General features: G+C 35.6%; 1 protein-coding gene across 9 annotated transcripts in view; it reads left to right on the top strand.

The window, feature by feature from the left end:
- The window catches only part of TSGA10 (testis specific 10), an 86,116-nt gene that overhangs the window by 23,700 nt on the left and 48,007 nt on the right, over positions 1-14,409 (top strand). For 6 of the 9 annotated variants that reach the window (XM_065929737.1, XM_065929740.1, XM_065929733.1 and 3 more), the window contains 7 exons: positions 293-508; positions 7,989-8,054; positions 9,153-9,320; positions 9,987-10,142; positions 12,863-13,033; positions 13,124-13,201; positions 14,153-14,304. In XM_065929737.1, the coding sequence (XP_065785809.1) occupies positions 9,270-9,320; positions 9,987-10,142; positions 12,863-13,033; positions 13,124-13,201; positions 14,153-14,304 (608 nt within the window). In that variant the 5' untranslated portion in view covers positions 293-508; positions 7,989-8,054; positions 9,153-9,269. Of the gene's footprint in view, positions 1-292; positions 509-7,988; positions 8,055-9,152; positions 9,321-9,986; positions 10,143-12,862; positions 13,034-13,123; positions 13,202-14,152; positions 14,305-14,409 lie in introns of those variants that run through there. The other 3 variants (XM_065929739.1, XM_065929738.1, XM_065929736.1) reach the window with 3 other exon arrangements.

Here is a 14,409-nt window from a genome sequence, read left to right on the forward strand (position 1 = left end):
GATACAAGTATTTGGCAATTTTTCTAAAAAATCAATGCTAAGTTTTTTTGTTTCTAAGCTGAAAATTGTCTTGAGAGTTGCAGCTATATAAACCTTAAAGTATTTACTTAGTATATATTTTTCAGATAGGTAATATAGTCACATGGGATGAAATTCAGAAAAAAGATACATAGTTAAGTTTCCCTGCCAGGGAAGCAAACCTCCTTTCTTGAATCCAGTCACCTAGTTGTTCTCCTCAGAGGGAAGCTAAGGAAATCTTTTAATGTGATTATTTTCTTTCTCATTACAACAGATTGAAGATCTCAAACAGACAAATCATGGGTTGGAAGAATATGTTAAGAAACTCTTGGATAGTAAGGAGGTGGTAAGCAGTCAAGTAGATGATTTAACCAGCCACAATGAGCATCTTTGTCAAGAATTGATTAAAATTGACCAACTAGCAGAGCAACTAGAAAAAGAAAAAAATTTTGTGGTGGATACCGCTGACAAGGAACTTGAAGAAGCAAAGGTACTAGATTTATCACTAATCAGTTTTTTTTTTAATTGAGGTATAATAGACATGTTACATTATGTTAGTTTCAAGTGTGCAACATAATGAGTTGATATTTGTATGTATTGTAAAATAATCACCATAACAAGTCTAGTTAACCCCCAACTAACTACTGATCAGGATTTTAGTTCTATTTAAAGATCATGCAGTTTTTAATTCGGGCTTCCCTGGTGGCTCAGTGGTGAAGAATCTGCCTGCCAATGCAGGAAGCGCAGGTTCAATCCCTGGGTTGAGAAGATCCCCTGGAAATGACAACCCTCTCCAGTATTCTTGCCTGGAGCATCCCATGGACAGAGGGACCTGGCAGGCTATAGTCCATGGGTTCAAAAAAAGAGTTGGACACAGCTTAATGATTAAACAACAACAAATTATTAATGCAGTAGGAAAAGTGACATACTCATTTATATCATCTGAAGGTTTTTTAGATTTGACATTGTAATTAATTGTCTATTCTAAAGATTAAATTATATTGTGCTTCATATTTTATTTCTTTAAAAAAATCTGCTCAAAAAGTTTCCTAAGTAATATGTGCTCGTGCTCAGTGGTGTCTGACTCTCTGCAACCCCATGGACTGTAGCCCTCCAGGCTCCTCTGTCCATGGGATTCTCCAGGCGAGAACACTGGATAGGGTTACCATTTCCCCCTTCAGAGGATTTTCCCAACCTAGGGATCGAACCTGCAGCTCCTGCATTTCTGCACTGGCAGTCGGATTCTTTACCACTGAGTCACCTGGGAAGCCCAAGTAATATGTAGTCACAGTAAAAGCTTTAAGCAATGGGGATGTTCTATATGTAGAAGAGTTCTCTTTCTCCTTAATCCTTTTATCTTCTGCAGAGGTATCTGCCAACAAATAGATATGTATATTTCCATTCTTCTTTTTTGTTTTCACACACACACACACGAAATTTATTTCACACTTAAAAAAAAAGATGTTTTTCTTAAACCTCAGTTTTAAGTTTCTATGTGGTCATATTTATCAGTCTTTACCAACTTCTGAGTTTTGATCTTTGATGTTTTTGAGTTCCCACTCCCTTTTTAAAACATTTGAATATATTTTACCTTTTTAGAGCAGTTTTAGGTTCAGAGCAAAATGAAGCAGAAGGTAGAGAGATTTCCCATATACTCCTTGCCCCCACATATGCCTACTGTCCCTCATTATCAGCATCCCCCAGCAGTGGTGTATTTGTCACAGTTGATAATGAACTGACATCAAGATCACCCAGAATCCACGGTTTGCATCAGGTTTCACTCTTAATGTTGTACAGTCTACAATTTGAACAAATGTAAAATGACATGTATCTACCATTATAGTATAAAACAGAGTAATTTCACTGCCCTAAAAATATTCCTCTGAAAATCTCCACCTAGTTTTGATCATTGTTTGGGAAGGCCTTCTCACCTCAAAAACAGCAAGAATATCTTCCACAGTTTTAAGAGTTGTAGTATATATATTTAAAGTTTTAATCCTTCTGGAATTTCTTTTTGTTCTAGTATGAGGTAGAGTTGACTAATCCTTTCTTCAGTCACTGATTTGAAGTGCCATTTTAACAGCCACTAAATTCTTATATGTGTATAGATATGTTTCTAGACTTTTTGGTTTCATTGATTCGTTTGTCATTTTCTATGCCACTACCATATTATTTTAATAACTAGCCTTATGATTTTTTTACATAAAAACATTTGTTTATTTATTTATTATTTTTAAATTTTGACCTTGCTGGGTCTTCGTTGTGGTACATGGGCTTCTCTTAGTCTGGAGCATGGGTTCTAGAGCACATGGGGTCAGTAGTTGCAGTGTGTGGGCTCAGTTGCCCTGTGGCATGCGGCATCTTAGTTTCCCAAATAGGGATTGAACCTGCGTCCTCTGCATTGGCAGGCAGATTTTCAACCACTGGACCACCAGGGAAGTCCCATGATATTTTGATAAACATTTTATTTCTTGATTAAATTTTGGTACCCTACCATGACCTTTAGAAGATAGGAATTTAAGCAGTATTATAAGATGAAAGTTTCATTTCTCTTTGCTGTCTAATAGCTTATATGCAAGACACAGAGTATGTCTGAAAGCCAAAAGCCAACCTGTTGAATTTTTAAGTGAAAACATGTGATTGATTTTATTAATCACTAAATTAATAAATTGTCTCTGTGAGAAGATAGTTTCCCAAAGCTAATTGTCATTGCATGTTAGTTCTTGAACATCCTTTTAATGCATTCTTGGTAGCATATGATAAAGCACTTAATGATCTAGCTGCAAACATAAGTTATTAAAGGCATTATTTATTATAGTAATTTGAAACATAAGAGCTAGTTATGAACACCGGGCTGGTATTTGCTTATCTGCAGTAACCTCACTTACTTAGAATGTGTAAAAGATGAGTCTGTAGTAGTGAAAAGTCTGAATAATGGAATGCTCAAATACATGAAGTTTATTACACTATCTTCTTTAATAGTGTTGCCTGGAGGAGGTCCTTAGAAGAACTACTTGAGAGAGTAGATAAGAATGATTTGATTTGTGTTTAATTTGCAATTTATCTTATAATGGTTGCTGCTGAAGTCTTTGGAGGATATTTAAAAGTAACTTAGGACTTCCCTGTCGGTCCAGTGGTTAATAATCCTAGCTTCCAAACTGGGAGCATGGGTTTGACCCCTGGTGGGGAAACTAAGTTCTCACATGCCACATGGCCAAAAATATAAATAAATGTGGCTTAACTATTTTAAACATTCTTAATAAATTCTTTTGTTTGTATTGTTTCTTTTAAAATAATAGTTATCCTTCATTCACTGTTTAATGGTAAATTGAGTTCAGTCTTAATTATAAAAATTATCAAAAAACACTGAATTTATGTTTAATTATGTCTTTCTTGTTTTCTTCTTCAAATTTGAAATTAACAGCATTCCTTCCCAGACTGTGGGAAGCCTAGTTGGCCAAATTCTTCTATAAGGAGAGTGCCTAGTTTTGAAGTATTGATTTTAAAGGATTATTAGAGTCTGTGTTCTAGAGAAAGAGTCCTCTTTCAGAATGAACCTTCTGCTATCAGAAAGGGAGAATTTCAGGATTGGAAAACATCCAAAATAAAAGATCTTGGATTTACCTAAAACTGAAAATATTAAATTTGTAAATGGAAATTCTGTCCATCTCAGAAGAGAGTGTTTCTAGGAAAGAGATATCCATATATGTATAATGTGGAAAGTCTGGTGTACTTGAGAATTGGAAAGCTATTTGTAGAAGAAGTGGGCTGCAGTTTTAGGGAAGAGATAACATTGTTGATACAGGGAAAGTATTAAAAAGTTAACAGAGAGAGGATAAAATGGAAATAGGTCCTTTTTGTTGGTGAAAGATCCTGAAATGAAAGCACCAACCTCAGTAAACAAATGTGCCACGTAGAATGGGGATTAGAAAAAATGCATGCTCTGTGCTGGGAATATGAACCCCAGTGCATGTTGTTATCATCAAATCACTGGGTGTACAGTTTAGACATCCAGTTCCGGGGTAAAGAGTCTTTGTCTGATTTGTGAGATGAGACTTGAAACGAGAATTTCTAATCTGAGAGATGAGAATGTTTGGGTTCCTATACTGTTTAAGATTGTGCTTTAGGTATGTGGAAGTAGAGTCTGAGGCTAAAGCTACTGTTAGTTTGTCTAGAATTGAAATAATATTAATTTTATTTACTCAGAAGAGTTTATTTTTAGCCATGTTTTTAAAGTCCACTGAGTAACTTCTTTCCATCATTTATTCCATTAAAATGTTTTGAGGAACTTCCCTGGTGATCCAGTAGTTAACACTTTACCTTCCAATGCAGGGGTTGCAGGTTCAATCCCTGGTCCGGGAGCTAAGACCACCTATGCCTTGGGGCCAAAAAACCAAAACGCAAAATGGAAGCAGTATTGTAACAAATTCAGTAAAGGATTTAAAAGTGGTCCACATCAAAAAAAAGTCTTAAAAAATAAAAAAATGAAATGTTTTGTTTCTTCATACAATTTATATTTCTAACTAAAAATGAGGCCATTATTGGATAGCATGACCGATTGAATGAATATGAATTTGAGCAAACTCCAGGAAATAGTGAAGGACAGGGAAGCCTGTTATATTATCTATAGCCATGTAACAAATTGCTGTTGAACTTTAATGACTTTAAACAACAAATATTTACAGTTTCCAGTGCAGATTAGCTGAGTAGTTCTGGTTCACCATTTCTCAGGAAACTAATCAAGATGATTGTCAGGCTGTAGTCATGGGTTGACTGTGTACTGGTAGATTTGCTTTTAAGATGACTTATTCAGATGACTCTTGGCTTTTGACAAGAAACTTAGTGTCTTGGGCTTCCCTGGTGGCTCAGTGGTAAAGAATCCATCTGCAATGCAGGAGACTGGGGTTCGATCCCTGGGTCTGAAAGATCCCCTGGAGAAGGGAATGACAACCCACTCCAGAATTCCTGCCATGGACAGAGGAACCTGGTGGGCTACAGTCCACAGGACCACAAAGAGTCAGACACGACTGAGTGACTAACACTTTCTGGGCCAGAATTCCTGCCATGGACAGAGGAACCTGGTGGGCTACAGTCCACAGGGTCACAAAGAGTCAGATACAACTGAGCGACTAACACTTTGGCTTTTCGCTTAGTTCCTTGCCAGGTGGACTCTCCCTAGGTTGTTTGATATATTCTTTGTGGCAGCTGGCTTCCCTCTGCCACAGTGATCCAAAAGAAACAAAAAGGAAGAGTTTCCAGTCTCAAAATTTACACAGTCACTCCCACATACCTTGTTAGTTAGAAGAGAGTCCCCAAGTATGGACAGTACTTAAGGGGAGGGGAATTAAGCTCCATTTTTTGAAGGCAAGAGGATCAGAATTTTAAGACATATTTTAAAGCTACCATGACCATAAGCCTACTTTTATCTTTTCACTTTGAGTTTATCATTTACGACTTAATGCAGTATTTCCCAGAGTGTTGAACACAAGTTTCTGAAACATGAAGAAACAGAACTGTAATTTTATCATCACTAGTTTTGTCATGCAATTTATATTTTTAATTAACATAGGGCCATTATTAGACTGAATCTCTGGTAACCCTTGTCATTACTGTTACTTTATATGTGATTCAGTCAAAAATACTTTAGAACCTACCATGTGGAAGACAAAGCATAAAGCCTGTGTATGTGTCTAACCCACGCCCCCAACCACACACACACAGATTCCCTTCTCTCTCTCCCCTGCTTCATTTTTCTCTAGCACTTTCCTCCTTCCTCCCTCCCTCTGCTGTAGCCACACTGACCTCCTTACTGTTCCTTGATTTAGCAAACAATCTTTTCCCTTTTGCTATAGCTGTATGCTTTGTCTGGAATATTTTTCTTCAGTTTTTCAATGGTTGACTCCCTCAGTGTGAATTTGCCTGATCACCCCATTTTAAATTTTATTCTTTGTAAACACTCCCAGTATCCTTAAGGATATTACTCCTTTTTTCTAACATACTATATAATTTATTTTTAGGTTTATTTTTTGTGATCTACCAACTAGACTATAAGGTGTCCAAAGGCAAGGATCTTTGTCTATTTCATTCCCTTTTTAAAAATCTGAAGTATAGAACAGGTGTGAGTGTTCATTATATTTTTTCTTGAATGACATAATCACTCTCTGATAAATACTTTACCTATTATCTTTTATTTTTCTCTTTTCAACTAGAATGTTAGCTCCATGAGGGTAAAGGTTCCTGTTTTATTCTGTGCTATAACCGGCATGTGAGACAATCAGAAACACAGTAAGATCCTCATTAAAAAATTGTCAAGTGAAGGCAGTAACATCTTTTCATTTGGGCCAGTTATAAAATTTTTTTTCAGAGTGGAATAAGCATTAAATTTTTTTATCTTGATAAAAGTAATACATTTTTTTAAAATAGAAGAGTATAATGAAGAAAATAATATGTACCATAATCACACCTTGCTATACCTAGACATAATCTATCTTGCTCAGTTTACATACTATTGATTATAGTCCATCTGTATTTGGGATATATATGTATAAATTCATTTTTTACCAGAATGTGTCATACTGGATAAAATTTTTGACCGTGTAAGTTTTTATACTTAATTTTTATGAACACCTTTACACATAGATAGACCTATGCCAACAAAGTTCCATCTAGTCAAAGCTATGGTTTTTCCAGTAGTCATGTATAGGTGTGAGAGTTGGACCATAAAGAAAGCTGAGTGCCAAGGAATTGATGCTTTTGAACTGTGGTGTTGGAAGAAGACTCTTGAGAGTCCCTTGGGCTGCAGGGAGATCTAACCAGTCCATCCTAAAGGATATCAGTCCTGAGTATTCATTGGAAGGACTGATGCTGAAGCTCCAGTACTTTGGCCACCTCATGTGAAGAGCTGACTCATTGGAAAAGACCCTGATGCTGGGAAAGATTGAAAGCAGGAAGAGAAGGGGACGACAGAGGATGAGATGGTTGGATGGCATCACCGACTCAATGGACATGAGTTTGAGCAAGCTCCAGGAGTTGGTAATGGACAGGGAAGCCTGGCATGCTGCAGTCCATGGGGTCACAAAAAGTTGGACGTGACTGAGCAACTGAACTTACACATAATTCAGAATAGATCCACATCATTTTAGTGTTTAGATAGCAGTGAAAATTAAAGCATTGAAAATTATTCAAAATTATATATAAGCTTATCCAAACTGTACATGAGTTATATTCCATACTACAACTAACCCTTTAGTATTTCATAAACTAAAATATAACTGCCAGAGAAATCTTAGAACTTTGGTCTAAAGAATAAATGAGAAGAAATAATTCCAGAAAATTCAAATTTTAAAGGGAAACATTTTAGTTTGGAATAACATAGGAGGAAGTTATGAATTGAGAAATAAATCCATTAAACTAATATGTCAACTTTTAACAGAGATTTACAGCTTTGCATAAAAACATAACCACTATTCCCTGGGAATGTACAGTCTAGTCATAGACTAAATATGTGACTACAAGGCTGTTAAGACAGTGTCATAAAACTGATACAAAAAGTATTTTGTTGGTTGGATTGAATTAAACTATTAAAAGAGCTCACAGGAAAGAGTAATCATTTCTGACTTGGGAAAACTTAACTTCATTCTAGTCATTCTTTTGACTTCCTTATTCTCATCTTCAGAATTATAATTAGTATTAACATTTTCTTTCAGTTTATGAGCAGTAGTTTGGTGACGTGAAATCAATTAGTTTTTTATACAAAACATTAGATAATCTAAAGGAACTGCTTCATTTCATTCAGGGTTCTTTTACCATCAAAAGTAGGTAAATATAAAGGAATAAGTTATCTTTTCTCTCATAAAATATTTACTGTCTGTATCATTTTAAGTGGCTTCTGTTTCTTATGCTGTCTTTCCACCAAAAGCAATTTAGACATTTCCCACCTAAATAGCATTTTTTTCTGGCTTGTTTTTCAGATTGAGCTCATTTGCCAGCAAAATAATATAAAAGTATTGGAAGATACAATAAAAAGGCTTAGATCTGTAAGTACATTTTTCATAAATAAATGTTAAGGAATCACTTTTGTTCTGTTAGTAGGACTGCAAAAAGTTATACATATGTTTTGGCTCTCATGTAATTTTTGAAAAATAAAAAAGTGTTTTGTTTTCTAAAATCAGCACTCTCCCTGGTGGACAGGAGACCTCTCATCTGTAAAAGCGATGCTGTTCTTGCTCCCTTTCCTTAGTCTGTCCTTTCTTAGGGCTGGAGAGAACTTTTGCTTGGTTTTATTAATGTCCTTAGCTGTTACTTGATTAAAATGATATCTATGAGTAATTTAATTCTCAAAATATAAGCTGTATTTGTTTACACATTAGCTTTTATCCCTCTTAATAATAAATTTTTTAAAGTCAAATGTTGTTACTTAGTTCTGAGTAATATGTTCTCTTTAACAATGTGAGATGAAAATTGCTCTATTTAGGTATTTTAATGTTGTCATTTAAAATATTTGAAACACCCTCTCTAAAAGTATGTCTGTACTTTTATCCCAATAAAGTATTGGTAAATGAATGTAAAACAAATGCTTCTAAATATATTAAAGTGAATGGAAATGCACTTGAAAGTATATACAAACAGAACATCCAGCATTCATTTAATTTATTCAATTATTTTATTTTGTTCAGTAAATTTATTAAATTAATCCAACTTTAAATTAATTTATTCATTGAACAATTATTGAATAAAACTTGAAACTATAAATAAATGCTTTAATAGCATACAAGTTTCTCTAAGCAAATTAATTTTATTTCTAGAACTTGTAACTAGATCTCTTATAAGAAACAATACTGGCCTCTGAAATTTCTTTACTATTTTTTCTTCAAAATTATTGTGTCAGCATAGGGACATTTTCAGTGAAATAAAAATACAGTACATTCAGAAATCCTGGAAAAGAAAGGTACTAAGTGCTTTTAATTTTTTTCTAACTGCTTTTTAAAAAGTATTGCTGAATTATTATTTTTTGAATTATTTCAAAATGCCAAATTTATTATTTTTAAGGATCCTGTTTGCTTTCAACTTTCGTTTAGAAAATGATGATATAGTTTAGCTTGAAATAATGGCCTAATTTTTTCCTCCTTGGCAAGATAATTTTAGAGACTGAAAAAGCACAAAATAAATCTCCTTCCAGACTTGATTCCTTTGTCAAAACTTTAGAAGCAGACAGAGATTACTACAAGAGTGAAGCTCAAAATTTGAGAAGGATGATCAGAAGTAGATCTAAAAGCCCACGACGCCCATCTCCATCTTCTCGGGTAGGTGTTTGGAAACTTATAAATGTTTTGGAATTTGTTGCTGAAGCAGTGGATTTTATTTTTTGATTCACCTAATCTGGAAATAATTCCTTTTAATTTGGCGTGACTTGGTGTCTCAAGGAGAATGGGAGATGGAGCTCTCTTTGGTGACACCGTGGACCATCAAAATTGGTCCTTTATCCCCAGCATTAGTAGTGGTTGGGGGATAATCAGACAAATGTGGAGCAATTTGGGATGATGTTGTTTAAAAGAGAAGTGATTTTTAAGCTTTTTTTTCATTATTTCATTATATACTCATGTTTGCTTAACCAGAAATTGTGTGCTGCCACCAGTAGGACGTTTCTATTAGTGTGTGTGTGTGTGTGTGTGTGTGTGTGTGTTGTTGTTGTTGTTGTGTCCGACTCCTTGCAACTCCATGGACTGTATTAGTAACACATGTCAAAGAAGAATTTCACATTTTAAAAAAAAATTTTTGCTGAAGTATAGTTGATTTACAGTGTTGTATTTAATTTCACTCTGTATAGCAAAGTAACTCAGTTATACATACATATTTTCTTTTTCATATTCTTTTCCATTATGGCTCATCATAGGATATTGAATGTAGTTTACCTGTGGTATATAGAAGGACCTTGTTGTTTATTCAGATTTCTCATGTAATAATTGTAGGGTACAAACTGTGATGTAGAGCTTTTGAAGACAACTAGAGACCGTGAAGAACTCAAATGCATGCTGGAAAAATATGAGCGTCATTTGGCAGAAATTCAGGGTAATGTCAAGGTTCTCACATCTGAGAGAGACAAGACCTTTCTTCTGTATGAGCAGGTAAACTTATTTATATGTAAACAAAATATGTAAATACTAGCATTCAGGTCTGCGTGCGTGTTTGTGCATGCTCAGTCACTTCAGTTGTGTCCAACTCTTTGTGACCCTAGGACAGTAGCCCACTTGGCTCCTCTGTCCATGGAATTCTCCAGGCAAAAATACTGGAGTGGGTTGCTATTCCCTCCTCCAGGGGATCTTCCTGACCCAGGGATCGAACCCAGGTCTCTCATGTCTCCTGCATTGGCAGGTGGGTTCTGTATCCCAGCTGGGAAGCCAACATTTATCTGCTGCTGCTGCTGCTAAGTCGCTCCAGTCGTGTCCGACTCTGTGCGACCCCATAGACGACAGGCTACCAGGCTCAGAGATGGGTAAATTCTTTCAGTTCTGTGAGAATACTTAAATCTATTAATCAAATTAACATTTTGGAAGTACCTTTGTTCTTATGATGTTCTTAATGAAATATAAAGTATTTGTGTATGTGTATACACACATGTTATCCTCATATCCTAGAAAGATGATATACATGCATAGAAATAGCCTGATTTTTGAAATAAGAAATGAGAAAAGTGTTAAGTAACCGGATACAGTGAGTTCAAGGTGAAAAGATTTGGATTTGGAGGTTAAAAAATATTAACACATCACTTGTGGTGTACTGTCAATCACTTTAGGAATTGCCATAAAATTTGTTTAATTTCAGACAGTAAAATCAATTTGTCATTTATCTGTATTTTTAGCTTATGATTGTACAACCCTTATTAAACAAATAGCTTCTTTACTCAATTAAACCCCATATATCACCAACATAATTTTTTCAAAAATATCAAATTTTATTAAGAATTGCAGCTACTAAGTATAAGGTTCTGGGCTTGTTACTCTAAAGATGGAAAAAATAAGACACTCTTTCCTATTTTTACATTCTAGTTAGGAAGAGAAATATATTGTGTTGTATCTGTTTTTTGTTCTTTTAGCATAAGTAGTCTAGAAGATATTATAAGAAATAAAAGAGATGGGTATTTTTTAGTTTGGGCAATTAAGATATTTGCTGAACTATATGGAGTTTAAGTCCTGAAGGAAGGTGGGGTTTCTCTTATCTTGAAAGGGGTAAAAGGAAACATTCAAGCTAAAGGAATGACCTGAAACAAAGGATAAAGGCAGGAAAAACAGTACGTGAATGAATCCATTTATGACTAGAGCAAAAGGTATATGTCAGTGGAGTGAGGTGGGAGCCAAGGCTTGAGAGGTGGACTGGACTAGAGCAGAAGCTTTCACACTTTTTCTGGGAAGGCCCGGGTGAAAAGCAGCTTGGACCTTGCAGGCTCTGTGAGCGCTGACCCAGCTGTCAGCTCTGTTGTTGCAGTGCAGCAGCCCCGAGAGATAACAAACAAGAGAATGAGTTTGTTCCTGTTATTCAGTCGCTCAGTTGTGTCCAGCTTTTTGCAACCCCATGGCCTGTAGCACGCCAGGCTCCCCTTTGCTTCACTATCTCCCTGAGTGTGTTCAAACTCATGTCCGTTGAATCAGTGATTCCATTCAACCATCTCATCCTCTGTCATCCCCTTCTCCTCCTGCCTTCAGTCTTTCCCAGCATCAGGGACTTTCCCAATGCATAGACTCTTCGTATCATGGGGCGAAAGTATTAGAGCTTCAGCTGCAGCGTCAGTCCTTCCAGTGAATATTCAGGGTTGATTTCCTTTAGGATACGGCTGTGTTACAGTATAATTGATTTATAGGGACACAAGTACTTGAAATTCCATAGAGTGGTGGGTGTGGGAGTCAGGTTAGACTGGGGTAAGAGAGTGGGTGATAAGGAACAGGCAGGGTGTACAAACCATGACACTTTAAAAAAAAAAGCTGTCAAAGGAAAAGGAGACAAATGATGATAAATGGGATGGTAGGATTAAGTGACAGTTTTTCAAGATATGGGAACCATGTGCATGGTTGAAGAAGTAGAGAAAGAGCCAGTGGAGAGGCTGGTATTTAAAGTGAGACAAATAATTAAAATTGAATTAGGGGTATCTTAAAAGACACTTCAGGAAATGAGGTCCAGGAGTCTGGTCAAGGCTTACCTATGGAAATTGGGAAGTAATATATCTTCTTCTGAGACTTAGATACTAGAGGAATAGATAGTGAGCAAAATCAAGAGGAAGGAAGATAAGGGACACAAGTAGCAAAGTAGAGTATGAAATCACCTGCAGATATGGAATAGACTTGGAACCCAAGGATAGTTGTTGAACCAGTATGTGAAGCATAGGTTGGGTTATCAGTAAGGATCAGTGGGCCTTTCTGTCAGGGTGAAAGTAGTCAAGACATGGAAATGCCACATACATTTTTGTAGAGAAATATTGGAACACTATGATAATATTTATTAAACCAGTGTTCTGCCTATATTGTGCTGATTTCAAATTTATTACAAAATGGATGATATATATTGTAGGTACTTCTTAGTAAAACACTCTCTCTTGCATTAACTGCCTCCAAATAATTTTTTTTTAATTTTCGGCAAAGATAGTGTAAACCAAACTTCTGTTTGTAGATATTCATTTACATTTGGGGCATCGTTTGCATTTATTTCTGTAAGTTCATTAACGAATTATATCATTATCCTGCTGTATGCACATTAGTTAATATAGGCTTGCATTTTATCTGGCTGGATAGAAGATAGCAGTCTTTATTTCTGTCTTAAAGCTTGTTAAACAGAAGTCTATGTATTTAAATAATAGGCACAGGAAGAAATTGCCCGACTTCGACGAGAAATGATGAAAAGCTGTAAGTCTCCTAAATCAACAACAGCACATGCCATCCTCCGGCGAGTGGAGACTGAGAGAGACGTGGCCTTCACTGACTTGCGAAGAATGACCACAGAACGAGACAGTCTGAGGGAGAGACTAAAGGTTCGAAAGAATTTTATCTCTGTGAGGATCTGTGAGATGCAAAACAGCAGCTTTAAGAGCACCTTTGTTTTGTTTTTGTTTTTTAAACAGATTGCCCAAGAGACAGCATTTAATGAGAAGGCTCACTTGGAACAAAGGATAGAAGAGCTGGAGTGTACAGTTCATAATGTAAAGAAAAGTCACTTTTGCACTTTGGGCTATAAACTGTCAATGACTCCCCACTTTCCCCTTTTTCTGTGTTCAGAAAACTTGGTTTTCTCAGATAGCTTTTGCAATCCTAAGATGTTTAAGGTGGTGTATATGCTGTAAATTGTCACTTTTTCATTATTTATTTTCTTCTAAAAATGTGAGTAAAGTCTTTGTTGTGTTAGGTTGTGTATGCTTTTTATGTATGTTCTTTAAAGAAAAACCATTAGGGATGCATTCTCAGTGATTTTAACACTTTTTCATCTTCCTGTTTCATTAATGATAACATTGCCAGGGACAGAGAAACTGGCTTATTCTTCCTAAACAGTAGCTAGTGTAGAGAAAATTATAACAAAATGAAAACCAATGAGAAAAATATATTTACTCTGAATTTAATTGTGAAGCATCACCTTTTTACTAGTTAAGGCTTTGAGATGCTGTCCATATATATTAGAGATATTATGACTATATAAACAGAATTAAGGGAATTCAGCTTTCCGTTACCAATTTTAATCGACTATGTTTCTAAATTCATCCATTTTATATTGTTATAATGAGTTTGTTTGTTTTTTTAAAGCAATCGACAGGAGTAGACCAAAAAACAGGTTTTTTTTTTCATAATCCCAGTTTGTATGTGTAACTTGTTCATATTGAGCAACAAATAAGAAATCTTCTTGCAAATAGGCTATGTGTGCCATAGTCTAACTGAACCAGATTGAAAATGCGCATCTACTGTGATAGGCTTTATGGATAAGCTGTGGGCACCTTGCCCAAGTTCCTACTCTACAGTACCTTGTCCCTGTAGCCTCCAGAAGGTTCACGTCTAATCTGACCATCTCATATACCAGTTTGTACAAAGACAGAATGTCTCTCTTGAGAGATTACTGAGATCTTTTTAGTGATGGCAGTAACCTTGTCATTCTGCTTGTATAGCTTGATGATGAACGTATGGAGCAAATGTCGAATATGACTTTGATGAAGGAAACCATAACCACTGTGGAAAAAGAAATGAAATCACTAGCAAGAAAGGCAATGGATACTGAAAGTGAACTTGGCAGACAAAAAGCAGAGAATAATTCTTTGAGGTAAAGTCAATTACCATTAAGCCAATGATTTACTGTAAATAATAGCTCTGCTTTTTGAAGGATATTTTAGGGTGATAATTAAGTTATTTGTTGACTTTAGTTTTT

Source organism: Muntiacus reevesi, chromosome 3, assembly GCF_963930625.1.
Source record: "Muntiacus reevesi chromosome 3, mMunRee1.1, whole genome shotgun sequence".
NCBI lineage: Eukaryota > Metazoa > Chordata > Mammalia > Artiodactyla > Cervidae > Muntiacus > Muntiacus reevesi.